This window comes from Zalophus californianus, chromosome 17 (assembly GCF_009762305.2).
Source record: "Zalophus californianus isolate mZalCal1 chromosome 17, mZalCal1.pri.v2, whole genome shotgun sequence".
NCBI lineage: Eukaryota > Metazoa > Chordata > Mammalia > Carnivora > Otariidae > Zalophus > Zalophus californianus.
In genome coordinates, this window is record NC_045611.1 from 4,291,607 (window position 1) to 4,315,558 (window position 23,952).

Genomic DNA, 23,952 nt, shown 5'->3' on the forward strand with positions numbered 1-23,952 from the left:
ATTCACATGGTTCCGGAATAGAATGGAATAAATCGGTTGGCATTCGGTGAAATCTCCCTTCTATCCCCTTCCCCTTCTGCCTCATTTCCAAGCTCACCTGTACCACAGGTACAACGGTTACTTTTCTCTTGTGGGCTCTTCCAAAGGTTTCTATGCATGCATAAACAAATAGAAATATCTATTTACACCCCCAACTTTAACCAAAATGTAGCAACACCAAAAGGTATGCCGAACATATTGGTCTGTACCTTGCTTTGCCTGCTCCTGATGTATCTGCAGAACGTTCCACATCAGGCCACAGAGACGGTCGCAGCCCCCCCCAACCTCCCTTCCCCCATCTCTCTTTCACAGCTGCCTTGGTTCTCCCTGGCAGACATGTGTCATTTCTATTTGTCCAAGCCCCCTATTGATGGGCCCTCAGGTTGCTCCTAACTTCCTGCTACTGGAAATAAAGCTCAGTGAATAACCTTGAAAAGAATTACACACATGTGAGTGTGAGTATAGCAGTGGTTACAACCCCGCTGTGCATGAGAATCACGGGAGTGATCCCCACCCCAGTCCCTTTAAATATCCAGAACCTTAGGGCGCCTGGGTGGCTCAGTTGGTTAAGCGACTGCCTTCGGCTCAGGTCATGATCCTGGAGTCCCGGGATCGAGTCCCGCATCGGGCTCCCTGCTCAGCGGGGAGTCTGCTTCTCCCTCTGACCCTCCCCCCTCTGACCCTCCCCCCTCTCACGTGCGCTCTCTCTCATTCTCTCTCTCAAATAAATAAATAAAATCTTAAAAAAAAAAAAAAATATCCAGAACCTTAGATCAATTACCTCAGAATCTCTGAGTGTGGGACCCAGGGCATCACAGAAACCCCAGCATACAGCCAGCCCAGGGCACCCTGACCTCTAGGGGAATTTGATGGGTCAAGACCACAGAGAATCGCAAATTTGGTAGATACTGCCAAGTGGCCTCTGTTGGGAGTTATGTCCACATGCACTCCCACAGGCATGAAAGGGCCTAGGTCTTCCTAGCCTCACCGCAAAGCAGGCTTGTCGAACTTTGATCTTTGATGACCTGCTAGTTTATTTATTTATTTATTAAGATTTTATTTATTTGACACAGAGAGAGAGAGAGCACGAGCAAGCAGGGCAGCAGGCAGAGGGAGAGGGAGAAACAGACTTCCCGCTGAGCAGGGACCCCCCCCCCCCACAGGGCTCCATCCCAGGACCCTGGGGTCATGACCCGAGCCAAGCCAAAGGCAGCTGATCAACCAACTGAGCCCCCCCCCAGGTTCCCAGCTGCTAATTTATTTTGAAGGTATCTCAGTCCCGCCTTAATTTGGGCTGAGAGTCAGCATATGTTTAAGAGCCATAGGTCTGTCTGGGGGTGGCCTTTGCCCGTTCCGTTTTTGTTTTTGTTTAGATTGGCTTCTTTATATATAGACAAGAGGAATTCTTTGTTATGTGGGTTGCAAATACTTATGCACTGCTTCGTCTTTTGTTTTTACACGTTGCATGAGACACTATGTTTTTTTTTTCCCTTGAAGACTTTTTATATATTTGAATGTACCCATCTTTTGTTCTAGCTTCTGGACTTGGCTGAAGGACCCTTCCCACTCCAGACTTGTGAATACACCTTTCCATGCTTTTCTTCTGCAACTTCTGTGGTTTCCTTTATTCACATTTAAATCTTTGATGCTTTTAGATTTATCTCGATCAATGGTGTGAGGTAGGAATCCATCCTTGTTTTTCTTTCCAAAGGCCACTTGTATCTTTACCTTCATCAAGGAGTAAGATAGGAAATGCTTTGGGCTACTTCAAACTGGAATTTGTTTTTGTCTTTTTTTTTTTTAAGATAGATTTATTTATTTATTTATTTATTTATTTGAGAGAGAGAATGAGATAGAGAGAGAGAACATGAGAGGGGGGACGGTAAGAGGGAGAAGCAGACTCCCTGCCGAGCAGGGAGCCCGATGCGGGACTCGATCCCGGGACTCCAGGATCATGACCTGAGCCGAAGGCAGTCGCTTAACCAACTGAGCCACCCAGGCGCCCTTGTCTTTTTATTTACAGCAACTGGCTCCTATTTTTCTCAAAATGTGGTCCTATCCACTCACCCATTTACCCACCCACTGATTGATTCTTCTTGTTTGCCACTGAGAATTTTATTAATTGGACATCATCCCTGACTTTTTGGATTTCTATTTAGGATTTATCTTAATTACTTAATAACCAACAACAACGACCTTTTATTGAATATCTAATATATATGTTTTTATGTATGTTTCCATTAAACCATAGACAAACCCATAATGTTAGTACTATTATTATCATCCCATTTGAGGAAGGTAGTCTCAGAGTGTCCGAGGCTTGCCCAAGGGCCCACAGTAAGAAAGTGGCAGCGCTGGATATAATTCAAAAGCCTGGTTTCCAGGGTCCGACCTTTTTACCTGCCTCGACACTGTAACTGGTCTTTGCGGAATGGCAGGATGAGGAATGAATGAGTGAGTCAGTGAGGGAGTGAGGAAGACAGAATGAGTCAGCTCTCGCACTCAGAGGAACCCAAAGGGGGAGATTAGACGTGAATGCAAATAACCGGAATACAAAGTAAACAGTGATCCCACCAGCATTTTGGAAGCAATCCACTTTCTATCCCCTCCTATTTGAAATGCTTAATTCTTTCCAATTCCTCCCCACCTAGAAACCAAAGAGCCAAACACCGGGGTGGGAGCTGACTCCTTTGGCTCAATGCATTAAGTCACCCACTTGGAGGCTCCCTTCGGAGGCAAGGAGCTCTGCAGCCCTGCAGCCTGGGTGGTGGGGGAAGGGAGGAGGGGGGAAGGGCGGAGGGGGGAAAGGGAGGAGGGGGAAGGGCGGAGGGGGAAAGGGAGGGGGGGAAGGGCGGAGGGGGGAAAGGGAGGAGGGGGAAGGGAGGAGGGGGGAAAGGTAGGAGGGGGAAGGGAGGAGGGGGAAGGGAGGAGGGGGAAGGGAGGAGGGGGAAGGGAGGAGGGGGAAGGGAGGAGGGGGGAAGGGAGGAGGGGGAAGGGAGGAGGGGAGGAACAGGCCTTGAGGAGGAGCGGACAGGGAGGAAGAAGACTGGCTTGGTGTTGGGGACGATGGGGAGGGGAAAAAAGGAAGAGGGAAGGGAGAGGAGATAAAAGAAGAGGAGGCAGAGGGGCTAGGGAAGTGGGAGGAGCAAGGAGGGGGAGGAGAGGAGAGGTCTACGGAAGGAATAAAGAGGGGGAGACACAAGTAAGGGGAGGGGGAGGAGGCAGAGGGAGGAGAGAAGGGTGAAGGAAAGGAGAAAGAGGGATTGGGGAGGAGGAAATGCGGGGAGTACGAGGGGGAGTGGGAGACCACGAAGGGGGTTGGTAGGAGCACAAAGCCCCTCCTCCAGCCCCCGCCACGGAGTTGCGCAACCCGCCCGGACTGGGATTGGTCGCAGGCAAGTCAAGACGCCCCGCCCCCGCGGTCAGGCAGCCAATGGCCGGGGGGGGCGTGGCGGAGCCGCCCGGGTCCCGGCGCGCGCTCGACGCGCCTTCGGAGCCTCCGCCGCGCTCGCAGCTCGCCGCTCGCGCCCCGCGTCGCTGTCGCCGCCGCCACTGCCGCCCGCCCTCCGCGCGTCCCCGCCGCGCTCCGATCCCTGCGGCCAGCCCGGGGGGCGCTCGGTCGCTCCGGGCGGAGTGTTCCCGCTGCGGCCCTGCGGCCATGGCCACCAAGATCGACAAGGAGGCTTGCCGGGCGGCGTACAACCTGGTGCGCGACGACGGCTCGGCAGTCATCTGGTGAGGAACTTGCCATTGCTCTCCAAGCCCCGCTCCCCGAGCTCGCGAGGGGCCTGGTGCACTGAGCCGTCTTCCAGACGGGACGGATTAAGGGTCATCCCGAGCTGTCTCTCGCAGCCTTAACTCAGGACAGCGTGGAAGGCCAGCGCTGGCTTCCCCCTAGCCAGAGCATCTTTTGCGTTGTCCTGCTGGAAGCTCGGCGCCGTGCAGCTACTACCGTCGCTCATGTGTGTGTGTGTTTTTCTTCTCCCAATCCAAAGGGTGACTTTTAAGTATGACGGCTCCACCATCGTCCCCGGCGAGCAGGGAGCGGAATATCAGGACTTCATCCAAGAGTGCACAGGTAGGGAAGCGCGCCTTCTGGGGGAATTCCTGATCTTTTGGGAAACTGTCAACGCGGGGGCAGGAGGGGGGAGGAGCTGCAGAGGCCGGGAGGAGCTTGGCCACCCCGGGTGCCTCTGGCGCTGGAGGAACCAGATTTGAGATTTTTAAAGCCTCAGAAAGCGTGCTCCCCTCTGGACATCCAGAGCCACAGAGGTGGCCGCCTGGCTCGTTGCTCCCCGCAGTACCCGGTCCAGAAGAGACAGCTCCTTTGCCCCTGCGGGTCACTGGTTTTTCAAGGGTCAACTCAGTGTGGTTCTAATCTCGCGTTTCGCTCTCCCCACCATCCCCTTTCATTGGTCAGTAAGCCAAAATAAAAACACAATCCTGGAGCTTATTGTAGGAGAAAGAAACTGTCAGCTATATCCTCCCTTCTCCCAAGCTCATTGTCAGTGTGCTGGTGACATGTGTGTGTGTTATTTGTAGAATATAGACCAAGATATGACTCCCTATGATGCCACTTACATGAAACTGTAGAAAAGGCAAAGCGAATCCGTGGTGTGAAGAGTCAGAATAGTGGTCACCTTTTGGAGTAGATAGCCACTGACCGGTGTGGGGGGCACACAGAAGGCTCTGGGGTGTTGGAGATGTCTCATATTTCCATCTGGGAGGTGGGTACACACGTAGGTAGGAAATCATCAAGCAAAATATTTACGATTTGTAAACTTCTTCCATTTCCCTGGGGGTGTTTAATCCATTGAAAGAAAGGAACACATGGTGTATGGAACCACAGACCCCTCAGTAGTGGCAAAAGGCTCAGCCTCCTTGGTAATAGGACCCTTCCAGGCGGAGAGTGGAGAATGAACTCTTTCCGGGTCTCTGGTCCTTAGCTTTGAAACAGAGGTGCAGACAAAGGCAGTGCAGCTTGGAGGTTAGGCAGGAACCCTGAGCTAGCAAGTTGGGTTTGAATCACTGTGTGGCCACTTCCTAGCAGTGTGATTTTGGTAAGTTACTTAACCTCTCAGGCCTTGGTTTCCTTACCTGTAATCTTGGAAGGCTGTTGTGAGGATCGGTGAGTGGAAGATGCTCAGGACAGTGCCAATACAAAACTACGTGGTCATTTGTGAAATAAAGAAAAAGTACGAAATTGTGTCATGGATCACATGTCAGGTCCTTTCCTTAACTGTTTCCTTAACCGAGTGTTAGTTTGCATTTAGTCTAATTGAAAGAATATTTATGAAGTGTCTGCTCTGGGCTGGGTGGTACGAAGGTTTTGTTTTGTTTTTTAATGTTCTCCCAATTCAAATGTCTTCCTGAGAGCTGCCTCTAAATCATCACTCGTTGCTTTTGTAAAGGTTTGGTCTAAAATATAAGATGTGTAAAGTACTGTAACAACTCACGTTTAATAAGGCATCTAGGGCCTCTTGTGGAGAGTCAGTGGGTCAGGATTTGAACTCAGCCCCCTGACTCAGGAGCCCTGTCTGCCACCTCTACACTTCCTCCCTGGTGGTGGTGGCGAATGCTTTTGCAAGTAGACTAAGTGCAAACTCTTGGCTTTCCCCCAATGTGGTGCACATCTAGGAGATTCAGCAGTATTTTTTGCCTTGTCGGATCTGAGGCTTTGTCTCACAGGCCAGCCTCCCTCCTCGCTGACCTCAAGAACAGAAAACTAGCAGTTTCTTTCCTCCTGCTGACCATCCATCACCCGCCCCCCCCATCAGACTGGGTTTTGCTCCTGACGCTATTGTTCTCCCCACCAAGTAGGAGAAGGTGACCCAGGGATGAAAGAGCATCCTGTCAATAGAATAGATTCTGAACAGATGCTCTGGGCCATTGGGCGAAGCTGGAAGGGCTTGGTGCGGTCAGAGAACACTTCCTTCCTCCCTTGGGCTTTGCAGGGGGTGGGGAGGGCCGTGTTACCCTGACCCTTCCCCCAACCAGCAGGGAGGCAGGGCTGGGAGTGCCTTGCCAGGGACTAAAAATGCTTCCCCTGCTGCTTGTTGATCTTATGAATGGGCTGTGGGATCTGAAGGCTCCGTCTGCTTTGGCTGGAAATCTGCCTGTCTTCCCCGGCCATCTGTTGGAGAAATGTATAGGCGAGTTACGGTGGCTGTGTCTGCTTTGGTTCGTCTTGGAAAAACACGTTCCTTCCCCCAGCCGTGTCCTCATAACCCACGACAAAGGACTCAGAATGCGGACTAGTAACTTTATACATGCAAGTCGCCGCCCTCGACGTGCCTTGTCTCCATGACTGAGATTGTCTCCCTTCCACAGATGAGTACAGCAAGACCCAGAGAAGTTAAGTGACTTGCCTGCAATCACATAGTTAGGACTTGGCAGAGCTGGGACTTGAACCCAAGCAGACTGGCTCAAAGGCCCATAGTCTTGGCCTCATCTCTCTAAGGAAGTGGGTTTAGATTAAAAAAAAAAAAATGTATTTTATATGTATTGAAGTAATCTCTATACCCCATGTGGGGCTCAAACTCATGACCCTGAGATCAAGCGTTGCTCGCACTTCTGAACAAGTCAGCCAGGCACCCCGGAAGTGGTTTACGGTCTCACCTCCCAGCCGTGAGGCTTCTCCAGTGCGGTAGGTTTTGGTCAGGCACCTTGAAATTGTTTGCAGGTTACAGGAGACATGCTTGCCCGCTTACGTGAGGCAGGGAAGGCTCTCTGGGGCCCTAATTCCCAGGCAGGTGTCCCGGCAAGCCCGAGGGGCCCATGCTATGAGGACAGGCTCCCCTTCTGGCCCAGCCTTCCTGTTTCCAAACCTCTAACAAGGTGCTCGGAGGACTTGGAAGCCAGAACCAGCACGTGGTCTCTCCCTCCATCTGCGCTGGGGGGTCGGGGGTGGGGCAGGGATTTCCTTCTGGGCTTTCTCTCCTCCCTGACAGCCCCTCTTCCGGCATTCTCTCTGATGCACCCTTCTTTCCCTGCCTGTGCCCTGCCTGTTCCACTTCTCATCTCTCCTCGCCCCCGGGTCTGGCCTCTCCTTGTCCACTGCAGCTGTTTTCTGGAAAGGTCTCTCGTCTTCTTGTTTCTGCTGGCAGGGTTTGGAGCTCTCTGTGCTGTTGCACGGGCCTCCCTGGCGCTGGACGCACCTGGCCCCCTCCTTCAGCACTAACCGTCCATCATCCCCTCCGCTCTTGGCTTCTTGCCCCGCACCTCAGTCCCCTGAGAGCTTGCAGGTGCAGAGAGAGAAACCTCACGCAGATTAGCTTAAGCCAGATGTCAGTCTGTCACTTCCATTCCTGGAAGGCCCGGGGAGGTACTTGCTGCAGGTAAGGCTGCCCAAACTCAGAACCCCCTCCCTGCTCCATCCCCCAGCTCTGCATTTCTCCTTTATTACTCTTCTTGGGGACAGGAGGTCCTGTTCTCCCTGAGTGGTGATATAGATGGCCACCAGCCGGCCCGGCTTCCAGGCCTTGGGCAGAGCCATCCCTGTGGGGAGAGGGACACCCTTGGCCAATGACTTCATTGGAAGTTTCCAGACTGGCGCACACTCCTTGCCCTGGCTGGGTTCATGTGCCCATCGTGGACCAGTCGGACTCTGGCTGGCTAGGCCTGAGTCAGTGCCCACCCCTGGAGTGGGGGAGGGGCAGCCCCACCCAGACCAGGAGACCAAGTCTCGGGGAGGGTGGCTTCTTAAGGGAAGAGTGGCAGTGTGTGTGTCGGGAGGCAGGCTGTTTCCAGAAGAGGGGCAAACCAAACACAGGTCCATTGCTCCTCACCTCCTGGCCCTTACTGCAACAATCTCTTAGCCCTTGGTCTTTCTTGTCTTATATCCATTCTAGTCCCATTGCTGGAGTAATTCTTCCTAAAGCTCATCTCTAACCAAGTTACTCTGCTGTTTCTTAACCTTCTCTGGCCCCCTTCTGCCCATGGAATTTGGCACAGGCTGTCTGCTTGAAGGTCCAGTCAGTTTGTCCCCACCCACCTCTCCTGCCCACACCTTTGTTTGTGCACCTGCAGCCCGATACTTTTGGACCTTTGATTTTGGAAGGTCCCTCCAGGCAGAATTCCTCTTCCCCATCTCTGCCCCCAACGAGGCCAGTGTGATGTCTTCTTTATTTCAACAGCCCAGAGTTAGAAAGGCTCTTGAGTCACATCCCAACTGTGTCTCTTGCTTGCTGTGTAACCTTGGGCAAGGACATCCCTTTCTCTGTGCCTCAGTGTTCTAGTCTGTAAAATGGGGATCCTGGCAGTGCCTACCTCTGACAGTGACTGGGAGTGTGAGCTGAAATAACACATTTAAAACGGGAGCATAGGCCCCTGATGCGCGTGGCTGTGGTTACTGTTACTTTTTATTATTTTTCCTCTTGTAGCTCTTAGGATGACACCGTGCTTTCAGTGCATGCCCCGGCTCAGTGCTCAGTAGGCACACAGCTCCTGATTAGCCCTAGTAGGTGCTCAACCCCAGGCTGGCAAGCAGTAGACATTCAGCCCCATGTGGACATGGGTTAGACCTTTGGCCTGGGTCTGCATGCAGTACGTGCTCGGTACATAAGCACCTATTGTCCGGTGGTTAAAGGTTTAGGCTGCGTTGGTTGGCCTGGGTTCCAAGTCTAGTCAGTCGTGTGACTTGGGGCAGGTGAGTGACCCACCTGCTCACCCTTTGCTATAACGTGGTCGTTAGGAGGATTAAGGAAGCAGTTCCACAGTGGCGAGCATATAGTAAGTTCTCCTTAAGTGTTAGTTACAGTGATTGTCCTCTTGTTGGTGGAATTTAATTGATGTGGAAGTAGACTGTGCTGGTCTGAGAGCACCAGAAATGTGGGAGGGTAAAGAGATGATGGGAGGAAACGGGCATGGAGCTGCATCCGAGGGCCAGTGGTACCCCTGACAGAGCCTTTGGGAGTCAGGAGGAGCCAGGAGGAGCCATTTGCCAGGCTGCCTGGACCCGTGATCTCTCGGATTGCGGCAGAAAGGGCTCGCAGATCACGGATATGTGACCAGCAGTGGCTCGCGCTGTCTCTGAAATCACTTTTTGCACCTTACAAATAACACGTGTTCCTAGTAGAATGTTGAAAAAGTACAACTAAGTGAAAAGAAGAGAAGAGAAACTAGGAAACTAGTTTTTGAAACTAGTTCGGATAAAGTTTTACCACTCAGAAATGGGCTCATTAATTCATTTGCTCAGTCTTTCATTCAACCTCCTTCCCTCTTTCCTCTCATGTATATGAGTGGCTCCTCTGCAGGGTACTTTTCTAAGCACTGAGGATAAATAGAGAAACAGAGAAAGTTCCTGTCCTCAGGGAGCTGATGTTTTATTGTCATTGCTGGGCCTTTCCAATGGCTACATAATGTTCTCTCATATGAATGTAACATTGTTTAGTCAATTCTTTGTTGATGGACCTCAAAGTTCTCTGCTGCAAGCAGTTTTATTTTGGAACAAATCCAAGCACCTGGGAATGAATCCAGTTTTCTGTTGGTATATATTGCAGAGTCGATCAGTTACGAGCATCCCTGGTCGAGCCAGGGTATCTTGCCTTGACTCAGAGTCTTGATGCGCTGTGTGACCTTGGGCAAGTCTCCCAGATTTTGTTTCCTCCTCTGTAAGATGGGGATAATGATGGCACGTCACGCACGGCGTTGTTGTGAGGATAAGTTGACATGATATGTATTAAGCTCATGGGGCAGCCTCTGGTAAAGAGTCAGTGCTCAAAACTATGGTTATTGTTAACAGAGTGCCTTCTTGAGGTGTTGCCCATCAGTGGATAGGTTGAAATAAACTTGGTGTGTGGGCTGGTTACCAAAAATGTGCGTTCATGGAGGGCAGTGTAAGCATGGAGCTTGATGGGGATAGATGCCCTGGGATGTCGGCTAGATGATGCTCTGGGTGCAGATGATATTCCCACGATGCTTTCTCGGGCCTGGGGTCTTCCACTCAAAATATCACTCACAGAGAAAAGCGGGGCTTGATATTTTTGTCTGTCCAGCATCCCACCCCAAAGTTGAGACCTAGTTGAAAAAGAGCTCAGAAGACCAGATTCGAATTTGGTCAAGGACGGACTCTTGGCCGTCACCAAAAGAACAGGGATGGGATGCAAACTGAGAAGTCCACTTGTCTGTGGCCTCTGTATGTGTGGCTATACAACACACACAGAGTTGGCGGTTGATTTCTCATGCTGTTCTGCCCTTGGGTTTTCTTCACCCTAGCGGCTCACAAACATACAGATTTCAGAAATTTGAGAGAGAAGGTGAGCAGCAGAGATATTGTCTAGTAGAGTCGAAGGGACTATGAGGTCGAAAGGAAGCCTGAAATATGTTGACCGTGCTTTGAACTTTGTAAAGTACTAAGCAGTCTATCAGTCCGTGCATTCAACACACATTGATAGAGCATCTCTTTTGTTCCAGGGACAATGCTGGGTTATGATTTTTAAGTGGCACCCTAAGGCTACTGAGCCATTACCTTCATAGTTTTCTGCAATATTCAGTGTCTCCTTGCCTTCTTTTCCCACACATTTATTGCTGGGAGGTTTCGAGCCACATTGCATTGTTTCTGTGTCATAAGATGCGTGGGCTTTGTGATAGCTCGTTTGGATTTGCCTCCTGGGTGATATTGGTGCTTGCTTTTGAGTTTGGGGTCTTCTCCTTCCCTGGGGAAGGCTGTTACATGTCCATCTTCCTGACCAGTAGGGTGTCCCTTATTCAGAAAGCGTGTTCACTTCATTGAATTCAATTGAGTTTTTGCTCCATGCAAACTTTTTGGAAGTATTGCTTGGGGATCGAATCCAGGTGTTCCCTCCACCCCCTCAAATCCCCTCACTTTTTCACCTTGTTACATTCTGGTGCCCCCCCCCAACACCTAGAGCACGGAAGCCCGTCCACCCCCCCCCCCCCCCCGCATGGGTCTTTGGTAATCCGGTTACCAAAATTAGTGGTCATTTCTTTGTCTTTTTCCCACTTATGCCCCCCCAGCATTTGTCGGTGAGCACAACTTACTGAAAACACACTTTCCCCTCCCTGTGGTTCCCCTGCAAACTCAATACTTCTCCTTTTACGCCCCTCATCTCTCTTGTTCTCACTTCCTACTGCTGCTTCTCCTTTCCCTTCCTGCCCTCTAAGTGTGGGTGTTTCCCATGGCTCCACCCTTGATCATGGCTTTTCCTTCTCCGGGAGATGTGGCGAGCGCCTACTGGGTGCCGAGGCCCCTTGCCGAGCGCCGAGTGAGCCTGTAGCCCAGGCCAGAGGCAGCTTTCTAAACCTCACATCAGGTGGCATCAACTCTTCTCCCTTTGGAACATTTGGTGGGTTTTGCTCATAAGGTCCAAATGCTTAGAGATGACACGGAGTGCCCCTTATGAGCCCTCCAGTGCCCGTCCCCAACACGCAGGGTTCTGACCTCATGGATGCCCAGATGCCCACGTAGGCACTTTGCATGTAATGTTAGCACAGCTCATGCTTCTTATCTTTGACGGATGTGTATGAAAGGAGTAAGGAGGAGTTATCCCATTTTACTGATGAGGAATCTGACCGTTTCCTTGGAGAGTCAAAAGTTGCTTGCTCAAGACGGCGTGGTAAGTGGACAAACTGGGCTTTGAACCCAGATCTGTGTCCAAGCCCCCCAGCTTCCCCCTGCCTTGCCCTCCCTCTTCCCTCTGGCTTGTGGACAGCCCCCCCTGTTCCTGCACTCTCCTCATCCACTTTGCCTTCCTGGAGGACTTCTATACATCCTTCAAGGCCCAGTGTAAGTGTCCCCTCCATTCAGATGCCCTCCTTGCCTTTGTGATGCTCACCACATTGTGTGGCGGTTCTGTGTGTCTGTTTCTTCAGTTCCATGGCGAGGCCCTGGAGAGAGGGACTCTGGCTCTGGTGGTGGCCTCCTTGGTGGTGAACCGCCCCCCCCACCCATCATGGTTAGCCAGCCCCAATCCCTTTTTCTCCAGGGGTGTGTCCCTCGTGTGGGCCCGTGAGGGGCTACCGCGCTTAGCGCTTCCTCGAGTCATGTCTGTCGTCTGACTCTCCTGCTGGAGTCTGAGCTCCTCGGCCGCCATCCTGGTCTGTCAGGTTCTGGGCCATACCTTCAGCACCTCGAACAGCACCTGACATTCTCCCCAGATGCTGGGTGAATAGATGAATGGATGACCGTCCCCTGAGAGGTTTGAGAGCTGGGCTCGCCCCTGGAAGGCATGCTATCCCCCTGCCCACGGAGCAGCCCAGTGACCCATACAGACGTCTGCAGGTGCCAAGGCTTCCTGGCGGCTGCCTCTGCCCGAGCTGGCCTCTGGCCAGGGTTTCCTGCCCCAGGGCCCCTGCAGAGCTGCATTCCTCGCCCACCTAACTTTATGTGTTTGGCTTTTCAGATTCAGCTCCTTGGCCTCAGCAGGGGCAGGTCCCCAGAGGCCTGTGTCTGACCTGATGGCAGGGCTATTCCCTCAGCATTTCATCAGTGCATTTTGAAATCAACTTTTCTTCCATCCTGATTTGGTTCTGGACTTAGTTTATGGTCACCTATCTCATTTTTCCTGTGCCTTCTGTAACAGATTCCCACAAACTTAGTGGCTTGAGATGATGTAATTTTATCATCTTGCAGTCCTGGAGGTCAGAAGTCCAAAATCTGTCTCACGGAGCTAAAGTCAAGGTGTCAGCAGGGCCATGTTCTTTCTGGAGGCTCCAGGGGGAGAATCCATTTTCTGGCCTTCTCCAGCTTCTAGAGGTACCCGTGGCCCTTGGCTCATGGCCCCTCTTCCACCTTCAAGGCCACCGAGAGTGGGTCGAGTCCTTCTCATGATGCCATCTCTCTGGTTCTGATTCTGTTCCTGATGTGAGGATGCTTGTGATTACAGCGGGCCCACCTGGATCATCCAGGGTGATCTCCCCACATCCAGATCCTTAACAATCACATCCGCAAAGGCCCTTTTGCCCTATCAGCTCACACCGTCACAGGTTCTAGAGATTAGGACGTGGACATCTTCGGGGGCCGCTGTTTTGCCAGCCACCATGATCTAATGATTTCATTTAATCTACACCGTGGACCAGCTTGATCGGCCCTGTTGTAATTTCCGCTCCATAGATGGCACAACGGAGGCTCAGAGATGTGCAGACACTGGCCCAGGGTTGCACAGAGGCCCAGCTCTTCTCCTGTTCTAGTGCCTGCCTCCCTGGCCACCACTCCCGGCACCCGGCTGCTTCCCTACACTTGCCACTGAAATTCTTTTAAAACAAGGAGGGAAAGGGCACCTGGGTGGCTCAGTCGGTTCAGCGTCCGACTCCGATTTCAGCTCAGGTCGTGATCTCAGGGTCCTGGGATGGAGCCCGGCACTGGGATCCCAGCTCAGCAGGGAGTCCGCTTCTCCCTCTCCCTCTGCCCCGCCCCCCTCTAAAATAAATACATGAATCTTAGAAAAAAACAAGGAGGGAAGACCACAGGCAGGCTCTTTTCTTTCCCCACCCCCAGCTTTATCGGGAGATAACTGACATACATCACTATCCGTGTGAGGCCTACAGCATGATGGTTTGATTTACATGTACCGTGAAATGACCGCCACAGTAGGTTTCCCGCACATCCATCATCTGATGTAGATGGAATAAAGAGAAAGAAAAGAAATTTCTCCTTGTGATGAGGACTCTCAGGATCCACGCTCATAAATAGCTTTCCACAAGCTCTTGAACGCTAAGGGACGGACGTGAGGCCCGTGTCTCTGGCTGGTGGCACATTTGTGGGAATACGCAGCTCTGAGGTGATTTTTCTGCTTTCCTTGAAGTGGCAAACCTGGGGTGGCCTCTGAGGAGCAGCTCCGTGATTCAAATGCCTCTATCCTTCCCAGGGTAAAATTCTGACTTGACGACTTTTGTCTGAAAGGAGGTCATCTGATCTGACCCGGAAGTAGTTTCTTCCCTTTTTGGGCTGTAGTTCTACCCCGACTATAGACTGGAGTGTATTATTCACGGTTGGCAAGTAAAGGAAGGTGACGCCTCAGGCAGGCCAGGGTCCCCTCTGGGTCACTCTGGGCTTGTGGGGAGGAGTGAGCAGAGCCGGGCTCCGGGCAGCCCCTGTGCGAGCCCCCTGCCCAAAAGACGTGGGCCTGTGTTCACCCCCACGGGCCACACGGCCCTGAGCGGGATGCCACTTGCCCTGTTTTCAATTTAGCGAAACCCACTGGCATATGTCCAACTCTGAGAAAGTAGCTTACTCTCTTCTAAGGCGGCTCATCATTACTCACCCACCCAACAAATACACATCGAGGACCTGCTAAGTGTGGCCTCTCTGGGTGCTGGGGAAATTGAGGGATCTAAATCACAGGGCTAGCATTGTTTGGGGAGTGCAGGGGCGGATAATAGACAGGCTGGCAAATTGAACCACTCAGAATGGGATGCGTGCCATAAAGAAAATAAAATGAAGCTACGGCCTGGACACAGACCACAGGGGGGCCTGAAGGGGAGGGGAGCCTGAGGCAAGACCTGAGTGAGAAGGAGGTGGACTCTTGGGTACCTGGGTGAGGAGTGGGCCCAGCAAAACGGAAGGGCCTCAAATCATACGTTATCCGATCATATGTCCAGAATATATAAAGAGCTCTTATAACTCAACAAGAACAAGATAAACAACCCAATTAAAAAATGGGCAAGGGATTTGAACAGATATTTCCCCCAAGAAGACCTACAGATGGCTAATAAATGAAAAGATGCTCACCATCATTAGTTATTAGGGAGATGCACATCAAACCATTATGAGATAGCACTTCCCCCACACTAGGAGGCTGTGGTGAGGGTGTAGAGAATCTGAACCGTCGTGCGCTGCTGGTGGGGAAGGAAAATGGTGGCAACACTGTGAAGGACAGTTTGGTAGTTCCTAAAAAGTTTAAGCCTAGCAAGTCCACTCCTTAGTATTTACCCAAGAGAAATGAAAACACACGTCCCCACGAAAACCTGTATATGAACGTTCCCAGCAGCATTATTGGAAACCACCCAAATGACCATCGTCTGATGAAGGACAGACAAGGTGTGTCTCTCCATATGGTGGGCTATTATTCAGCCATAAAAAGGATGGAGTACCTTTTGAGATATGAATTACCATGTTACCCGGACGAACCTTGGAGACGTTATGCCAAGACACAAGAGGCTCATATCGTATGAGTGCATGTGTTCGGAGTTTCCGGAACAAGTAAGCCCGTGGAGATAGAAAGCAGATGAGTGGTTTCCAGGGTGGGGACAGGGCAGGAAGAGTGACCACTAGTGGGCATGAAATCTCTTTTTGGGGATGATGAAATGTTTTGGGATTAGACCTTGTGATCATACTAAAAACCAGTGAACTATACACTGAAAAGGGTGTGTACTTTTTATGGTATGTAAATGATATCTCCGTCTTCACAACGTGTAGAAGAAAGGGGGTGAGCAGGAGAACAGAAATCCAGCAGGGCTGTGGCAGCAAGCCTGTAGGGAGGTGGGGTCCAGGGCGGGCAGGGTCCGGAGCGTGGCAGGCCTCGTGGGTCACGGTGACAACTCTGGGTTTTGCTTGAGCGTTTTATTCCTATGGCTTCAGTTCTACAACCTTCCAGCATTTTGCCTTGGTCCTTTTTGTGGCGAACTCCCTGGTCAGTATGTTTAGCTCTGTTTCAGACCTGTTCCCTCTGTTTCAGACCTGCCCGTCCCCTTGGCGACCCTCTACCCCAAGAGCCCCTCAGATGCACTCAGCGCTGTGGGCCCCTCCACCCGCCATGGGCATTTGATCTCCTGGGTTTCCAGTCTCCTTGCCACTTCCATTCGCTCCGTGATAGTTGACCTTTTTTCATCACTGTCTAGCATTTTTTACCGCCAGCTCTGCACCAGGCCTCCTTCTGAGGGCGTTAGCTATCACTTCTGATGAGGATTGATATCCAGAGACACAGCGCCCACGGCTGGGTCCTCATCTCCCCCGATCCAGGACCCGGCACCGGGCTGGTGCCGACAATCTGTTTGTTTCATTGCCTGAAACCCTGGCGTCGGAAATGAGCGCTTAAAGAAAAGAGGAGGTTCTGTCTTGGATATTCGGAAGGGGTAATAAATAAGTGAATGACTAAAAGTAAAGCGAGTCAGCTGTAAGTGTGCTGGCAGACTTGAAGGCTGGGATGTTAACAGCCATGTGGATAAAATCCGTTTGTGAGTTCTGCGCCCACCACCCAGGGGTTCCGAGGCAGCGGTGGGAAATCCACGCCCCAGCCCAGAGAACTGGGGATCCGTGGGGGAGGCCACTGGGCCATGGTCACTCCACGGAAAGAGGCGGAGCCGGTACACTAGCCTGGGTGTCCTTGCCCCCCGCCCCCCCCCCCCCCCGCCCCAGGCTGGTGAGGTTTAGAGCTTGCTTTGCTCGCCTGTGGCAGCATCCTTGGTGACATGAACATGAAAGGTAGGGAAGACCCCATGTTATGCGTCTCTCGATAATTCTAGCAACATCATGCTGGTCTGCTTTTCCCACGTGCTTTTATTTAAAGGGCACATTTGTTCAGACCAGTCAGTCAGCTGCTATCTGTCTGTCCACATCGGATCATTTCTGCCTGTCTGTTCACTCCTGCTCCCTGGGGGCGGAAGCCACGCTTTTAAAATCCAGGAAGGGGATTGGTTTTATTTTTCTAAAATGGCATCTCCACTGAACTGAATGCAGCCGACAACGGGGGACTGGAAAGCTTTCTAGCGGCCACAGAAGAGGGGACAAGGGCTCTTCGAGTACTCAGGGGATCTTTATTGAGCATGCACAGTGTGACTGGCACTGTCCTGGGTATTTGATAGAGTAGGCGACAGGACTCCTGCCCTCCTGCAGTGTAGGGATGAGCCAACTGTAGGAGCCTTCAGGAGAGCCATCCGGAGCCTTTAAATGCTGATTTTACATGCAGTAATAATAAGCCAGTTATATGCTCCTCTCGCCTGTGGCAAGTCAGAGACAGAGAGAAGGGCTTGTAGAGGAAGGCATCTGGACTTGCCCCCAGAAGCTGTTGCTCTTGCCTGTGGAGTTCTGTCAGGATCTCTCCCCTGAGTTGTTAACATGAGCCCTTTTGTCCTTATCTTGTTAGCTGGATGAACTCTAGGTTGTCCTTCAAGACCCAGATCAAACGTCACCTCCTCTGTGAAGCCTGCCTTGATTACCACTCCCCAGGCAGAATGAGTTTCCTTCTTCCTTTGATGTTCCCATTCGCCTTGTGACAGCTTGTTGCTAGGGCACTGACTCCATTGTGTAATTACACTTTGTCTTCGTTTGCCAGGCTAGACTGGGTATCTTTTGAGGGTAGGGACTGTGTCTCATTCAGCAAAGTCCCCACCTCACAGATTGTTAGTGTCTGTCAAATGACAGACTGATGGCCGTGGAGGACCCTGCAGCAACATGAATGCAGAGCCAAGCACGACAGAGGAGTTTTGCGCTGGGACAGACACTTCAGTGTCCCCAGGGTGTCCCGCTGCAGGGGCCGGAGACATGGGCTCCGTCTGGGGGAACTGGTTATGGCCTCTGTTCTCTAAGCCAGAAGGTAGAGTCCGGTGTAACACACTGACTTCCATTTAAGGAAGTAAAAGTAACCATTAAAAAAAAAAAAATCTGGTGCCTTGTCATTGGGGGAGAGCCTTCAGCTACCCAGGTAATTTGGGTATCCAGATCAGTCCAGTCCCGGAGGGTCCTACCGAAGTAATCAGCTTGCTTTTCCTCTGGCTATCCTGTACTCCATTTTCTCGTGTTCTCCGGCAAAGTAGGAAGCTGGGTCATTCGCATTTAATGAAAACGCAGTGAGTAAGGAATCACTGGAGAAGTCTCCCGCTTCGAGGAACGGGGTCACCAACATCCACCTGCACACGCACCGTGGCCTCAGATGCGGAGACGGTGTGTGCATCCACGTGCGCACACGCGGTACAGAGCTCGTAAACAAATAAAATCTCCATTCATGCTCTCTGAGCAGTGAACACAGCGGGGTTGTATTCCTAGGATAATGGGCTTTCTTTATTTTTTTTTCTTGTGCTTCGTGTTTTCTAAACATTTTTTGAGTGGGACAGGAGGGGTTTTTTTGTTGTTTGTTTTACCAATCAGGGCAAACAATAAAAATCACCTTGAAAAAGAAAGAGTGAGTAATTGGGGCTTTTCAGGAATGATAGGTCTCCTCCCTTTGAGGGAGGAACTGGGTCCTGTCACCCCCAGGCCTCAGTGCCCTCTCCGGGGCACCCACCAAACCCTCTGTCCCCGGAGTGCCAGGGAGAACGCTTAGATTTCCCAGGCCCTGGTCTGTGACTGCCTGCTCCCCCCCCCCCCCACCCCGTGAGCAGCCCGCTGGGAGGGAGGGCTGCTGCAGCTCTTGTCCACGGTCTCAGCCCCTCGCCCTGGGCAGCAGGATGTTAGAATTCTTTCCCATTTCCTCTCGTCCTCGCTCCAGGGAGCTCACCCGGTAGAAGCTGACAGCTCAGCTTTTTGGTGTGTGGGTTGTTTTCTTCCTTACTGAATCTTGTTTGCATAACTTCTTAGGGAGTCTATATAAGGTAAGGTCAGCTTTAGAGCAAGCTGCAATCATGTCGTGCTCTGGGGCAATTTCCTCCCTGCTTCTCCTTCCCCTTTCTTTTGTCTTGCTCTGAAGCTCACTGTTGGGTGGAAATTATGAAATGAGGTAGTCTCTCTGTCTCTCTGTCGGCCGGCAGATGTGTAGTGGGCCTACTATGTGCCTGGCGCTGGGGGATGTAACAGCGACTGGACAGATATGAAAGGAGCTAAATAGATCCACAGGACATACACCAGAGTGGTTACTTAGGTGGTTAGACCCTTATTTTTGCTTATTTGTACAGATTTGCGGATTATTCTCCACTTTGGTGTTCTGGGTGAAATGAAAAAAAAAATTGTTCAGGGCATTTGTAAACAATTCTCAGGCTCTGGGTTTTGTCCCTTTCCAGCCAGGGCTGGCTTCAAGGAGAGGCAGAGGGAAAGACTAGGGTGGGTCCCTTTTGGGAGAAGGTGGGGGTCCTCGGTCCGTGCAGACCTTGCACCAGGGTCACCCTGGTGAGAATGCTGGGTGGCATGGTCAGAATCTGCCTCTCAGTGATGACCTGAGCCGAGGGGGACTTCACGTTGGGGTGGGAGGGGTGGGGGAGTCCTTGAGAGCTTGGTGGAGATTCTGTGCCATTCGCAGTTTTGGGGAAAATACGGGGCGGCTCATCCTGGTGGCCACAGTGATTCCAGTGAAGTCTGACTCCTCCTTCTTTCCTTGCTCTCTTCCCACGCCCTGTGTGGTCGTCTCGGTCATCGCCCCTCCCGCACCCGCCTTGTCCCAAGCGCTTAGCATCACCCCCTGGTCCTCCTGCCGTCCCCTCTCGCTTCTGAATCCCTCCTGCTAGTCCAGCCCCAGACAGAGCCGAGGAGGAGGTGGTGAGGGGTAAAGGTGGCCATCGGGAGAGAAGGAAGGGAAACGCAGGGTGGAGAGAAAGGCGTGAAAGGAGAGCCCGAGGCGGGGAGGGGCTGTGGAGGAGAGAGCGCACAGTGACCACAGTGACTATCTGGGTGCTTACTTGGTGCCAGGCCGCGCCTGCAAACGTGGCAGTGGCGGCCTCATGTTGTGTATTAACTTGCTTAGTAAATGAAGGCAAGGACCTTGCAGAGAGAAATAGGACGTGGAACCAGGTGGACACTGTCCGGCATCTCTCGGTCCTGAGCTGGCCGGGCCGGGGGGCTGTGGGAGCTCTCTCGCACTGTGAGGCCTCACAGACCGCCCAGAAGGTCAAGTTCTTGTGCGAGTGGGACTTACGCACGCCATGTGAGGGCCATCTTCCCATGACTGAGACTCTGGCTGGGTGGCAAGGGGCAGGTGTCCACAGCCCTCCCTCAGGGACGAGGCCTGATGTGCAGTCAGCCTGGCCTCTGAGCTCTCGGCGCTAGCCAGGAGGCAACGGGCGGTGGCACTGACGGTCCTCAAGGATGGCGCTCTTGGCCTTGCTTTGTTGCAGGTTGGCGTCTCCTCCGAGACGGGGCTCTATGTGATCTCGTGATGCATTTGTGACTCCTTGTCAGTGGTGGCTCATGTCTAATGGGCAATCTGGAGGGGACGGGACCCCCGCACCCCGTGCCGCGGCTCAGTAGCTCTGTTCCTAAAGACGGCTCTTCTCTTCCTTGGACTGTGGGATTTGAGCCAGGGAGAGTCTTGGGGGAACCATCCTGATGGTCTTTGGTGCTGAGGTACTCAGGAGTCCTGCCTAGATGCCTCTGTGTCTGTAAATTCTGATGTTGAGAAGCCAGGCCATACAGGAAGCTCCTTTTCATGATCACTTCCTCAAAATAAAAGAAGTGTGGGTGGGAAGGAAGGGAGTGGGTTGAACTTGGGGCTCTTCAGCTTTTCTGCCCTTGAGCCCTTCTGTCTCCCCCCTCTCCTGCCAGGGCTTGTGCGGGTTCTCTTCCCCTCCCCTGCTTTCTCTAGGTCAGTGCTTCTCAAGCTTTGAAGGCACCCGATTCCCCCAGGGGCGCGGCTTCCCAGAGCTTGTGAATCAGCAAGTCTGGGGTGGACCCTGAGCAGCCACGTTCCCATGGTTTCCTGGGGGATGCTGACGCTGCTGGTCCAGGGGCCCCTGCTCTGGGAACGGCTCTCAACCGGTGCTCCAGCGGGCAGGGAAAAGTGGTGTCTCGCTGCTTACCACGTCAGCATTCTGAGCCTCAGTTTCTTCAGTTGTACAATGGGCCTGGGAGCAGAGCTGACCGCACAGAGAGCTTGGGATAAAGAAATGTGCCAGCTCGTGTCTGCACTTCGAATGATGCCCGGCAAGTCGTCGGCGCTCCGTAAACGGCTTCTGTTATCCTTAGCACGCTCGTTTGTCTAATCTGCCTGCCACTGTGCTCGGCACCTAGTGGGCCCGCGAGTAGCGCTCGCCAAGCAATGGCTGAAGACTGTGTGCCTGGGAACGCCCCTGCTTTGACGCTCAGAGGAGCGAGTGTAAGTGGGGGGGGGGGGGGCGCAGAAAGCCAGTGGGGAGGGAGAGGCAGGAAGGCCACGGTTGGGTCTGGCGGGTTGGAGGCACTGAGGCCCCCGGGGCAGTTTTAGCGGAGAGGTGGGGACCCAGGAGCCATGCCCGGCGCGTAGCCTGTTTCCTGTCATCCTCACAGCCGCGTCAGGACTATGCAGTTGGGGGACACTGAGGTTTAGAGCCGTGGGTGCATCTGGTGCAGGTCACAGAGCTGGCATGAAGGTGGGGGAGCTTCTAATGATTTCCGGAACTTGGGCTGTTAACCTGGGTGCTGGGGAGCAGAAGGTGAACGGCTGAGGCGGCAGCCGGTGTAGACAGCTGTGCAGAAGTCACTATAGAAGGCAGGGAGCTCAGGGGTCTGTCTGTAACCCCACCGGGGTTACCTGGAGCTGCACCCTCAGCTCCTGAGCCTCAGGCTGGAAAGATGTGCCATTGGCCCTCTGGGGACTGAGCGGCACTATGAAGGTGACGGCCGTCTCAAGGACCCACGTCCTCCCAGCCAGATTCCATCATAGTGCGCACACACGGGTGTGCACACACACATGCAGGAGCACGCATTATCCACGTGTACGATGTGGCTTAGCTCTGCCTTTCCGTTGGTACACCCACGTTTTCCTGTGTGTGAGCCGGGTACCAGCAGGAGAAAAGGGAGGGGAGGGCTCTTTGTCACTCAGATGCCATGCTGTGGCCCCGTTTGTCCAGAAGAGGGAAGGTGGCCCAAGTCATGACTAAGGTCAAGAACTTCTCCCTGCACCAGCCGGCTGGAGGTCAGAACAGGCTCAGAGCCTCCTTCAGGGTGAGTGGGATAGAGAGGCTTCAGGTCTGAGTGGGCAGCTGCAACAAGGTCGCTTGGACAAACCGACTTTCCCTTGCAGACTCAGCTGACTTTGCAGGTCGGGCCAAATCTGGGGCCGCAAACATTTGTAAGCATAACGTGACCCTTGGATTTTCAAAAACGTCAGCAATCTCGTTGGCCAAAGCATTGTCAGATAAGCCCCAGCAGCCACCCAGGAAAACTGTCCCTTTGCCATTAGAATGTAAATGACATTGGGGAAGGTCCACAGCTGCCAGGTTCCCCATGCCCTTGCGGGGGGAGGCGGGGGGGGCTGACTCACTTCTTGTGCGTCTGTCTCACACCCGGTCCCAGGCTGGTACGTGGGGCACACGGTTTGCAACTTTCCCACCTGGAGGCTTTGGCCATTGATGGGGCGCTGGGGGTCCAGCAGCGCTCACGGGCACCCAAGCCTCCAGGTTTCCAAGGTGGGGCTGGGAGACACAGAGTGGTTCCCATGGAAACGGGCTGCTGTGCTTTTGCTTGCATTGCCTTGGCATGAGCATGTCGGGAGGCGCCCGACGTGCAGCCCTGCCTCCCCCTCAGATCAAGGCAGCGATTTCATTAAACGCCTGCCACGGCATCTCGGTTTCCTCCACTACGGCTGCTTGGCTGCTCAGAGGAGCGTGCTGGCTTCCCACGCGCAGCTCCGGAACCGGGGGGCCTCCCCCGACGCCGTCCGCACCAGCCTTGCATGGCTGCGTACATTCAGTTCCTCTGTCCCACCACCCTGTTTCCTGTGCTCACTGCCCACCTGGCAGCTCACGGAGACGTTCCCACCGTGGTGGGCCTGGCGGGTTGCACGCTGTTCCTATTTAATCCTTGTGGCTGACTGATGAGGGAGGTGCACAATCACCCCGATTGGGAGACCTCCCAGACATGCATCAGCGGGTGAATGAATGAGGAGAAGGTGGCATATCCATAACCTAGAATATTATTTGGCCATAGAGGGAATGAGGGACTGATGATGCCACAGTTTGGATGAACCTTGCCAATGTGCTGAGTGAAAGAGGGCCACAGATTGTGTGCTTCCATCTATGTGAAATGTCCAGAGTAGGCAGATCCAGAGGCAGAAAGCAGATTAGTGTTGCTTCAGGCTGGGCAGAGGGGCAGGGGAAGAACTATAATGGGTAGGGGTTGGGTGGCACAGCACTGTGAATGTACTCAATGTCACTGAATCGTACCCTGTAAAGTAGTTACAGTGGTGAATTTTATGTTTTGTGACTTCTACCTTTTACTGTGACTTTTTCTTTTTTTAGAAAAAAAAAAAAGGACCAAAAAATATCACCCCATTTTACAGATGAGGCAGCTAGCTGAGCCTCCAGGCTTGGAGATTAAGTCAGAGCCCTTGAGGATATAAGAGATGGAGCCCTTGCCCCCACGTGGGAGTCCCTGGACTCCTGCTTCCTTCCCTCCCACGGCCAGTCTGCCACCAAGCCCTGTTGATTTGGCCCGTGAGATGTCCCTGAGACTGTCCTTCTCTGTCCCCACTGACCCCCATGGTCCATTCCCACAACGGGTGTCCACCAGACTCCTGTGGCTGGGTGGGGGCAGTTCCCCCAAGGAAGGGGGCTGGGCAGACACACCCAGGCCACTCAGGCCACGCAGGCCTCGGTTTACCGTCACGTGTCACCTCGGGCACATCCCATGACCTCTGAGCCTCATCTGTCACAGGGTGAAGTGCATGTTGGTGAAGGCAACAGTGCTGTCCCCTCCTCACCCATGGCCCACCTCACAGCATCATTATAAAGACCACCTGAGATAGTAAAACATCAACGTGTTTTATAAACTGTGACTGGGTGATTATGACCTGTTCCCTTTAAGACATCGACGCCGTGGAGCCACCTGGCCTGGACCGTAGGGTCTGAATCAGGAGTCTGTGGTCAGCTGAGAACCATTTTCCTTGGCTTCCCTGGCCACCCATGAGACAGCACCCCTTGTAGGCCAGCATGTGCTCAGGCTCTGATGTCCTAACCAGGCAGCAAACTTGACCGGCTCCAGAAGATCTCCTTTATATGCAGAGGGCGTGGGGCCTTGGGTCTTGGTGTAAACCTGTACGCTGTGTGGGATTCAGCAGGGAGGCCCTGGGAAGTCTAAGGAGGAAGAGACCTTGATTTACAAAAAAATGAAAATAC

The 23,952-nt window shown here is 52.8% G+C and overlaps 1 protein-coding gene across 1 annotated transcript in view; it reads left to right on the forward strand.

Annotated features, from left to right (window-relative positions):
* The first annotated feature begins 3,519 nt into the window (after positions 1-3,519).
* COTL1 (coactosin like F-actin binding protein 1) overlaps positions 3,520-23,952 on the forward strand; it is a 37,684-nt gene continuing 17,251 nt past the window's right edge. The window contains exons 1-2 of the mRNA XM_027619553.2: positions 3,520-3,774; positions 4,035-4,117. Of these exons, the coding sequence (XP_027475354.1) occupies positions 3,698-3,774; positions 4,035-4,117 (160 nt within the window). The 5' untranslated portion in view covers positions 3,520-3,697. The remainder of the gene's footprint in view (positions 3,775-4,034; positions 4,118-23,952) is intronic.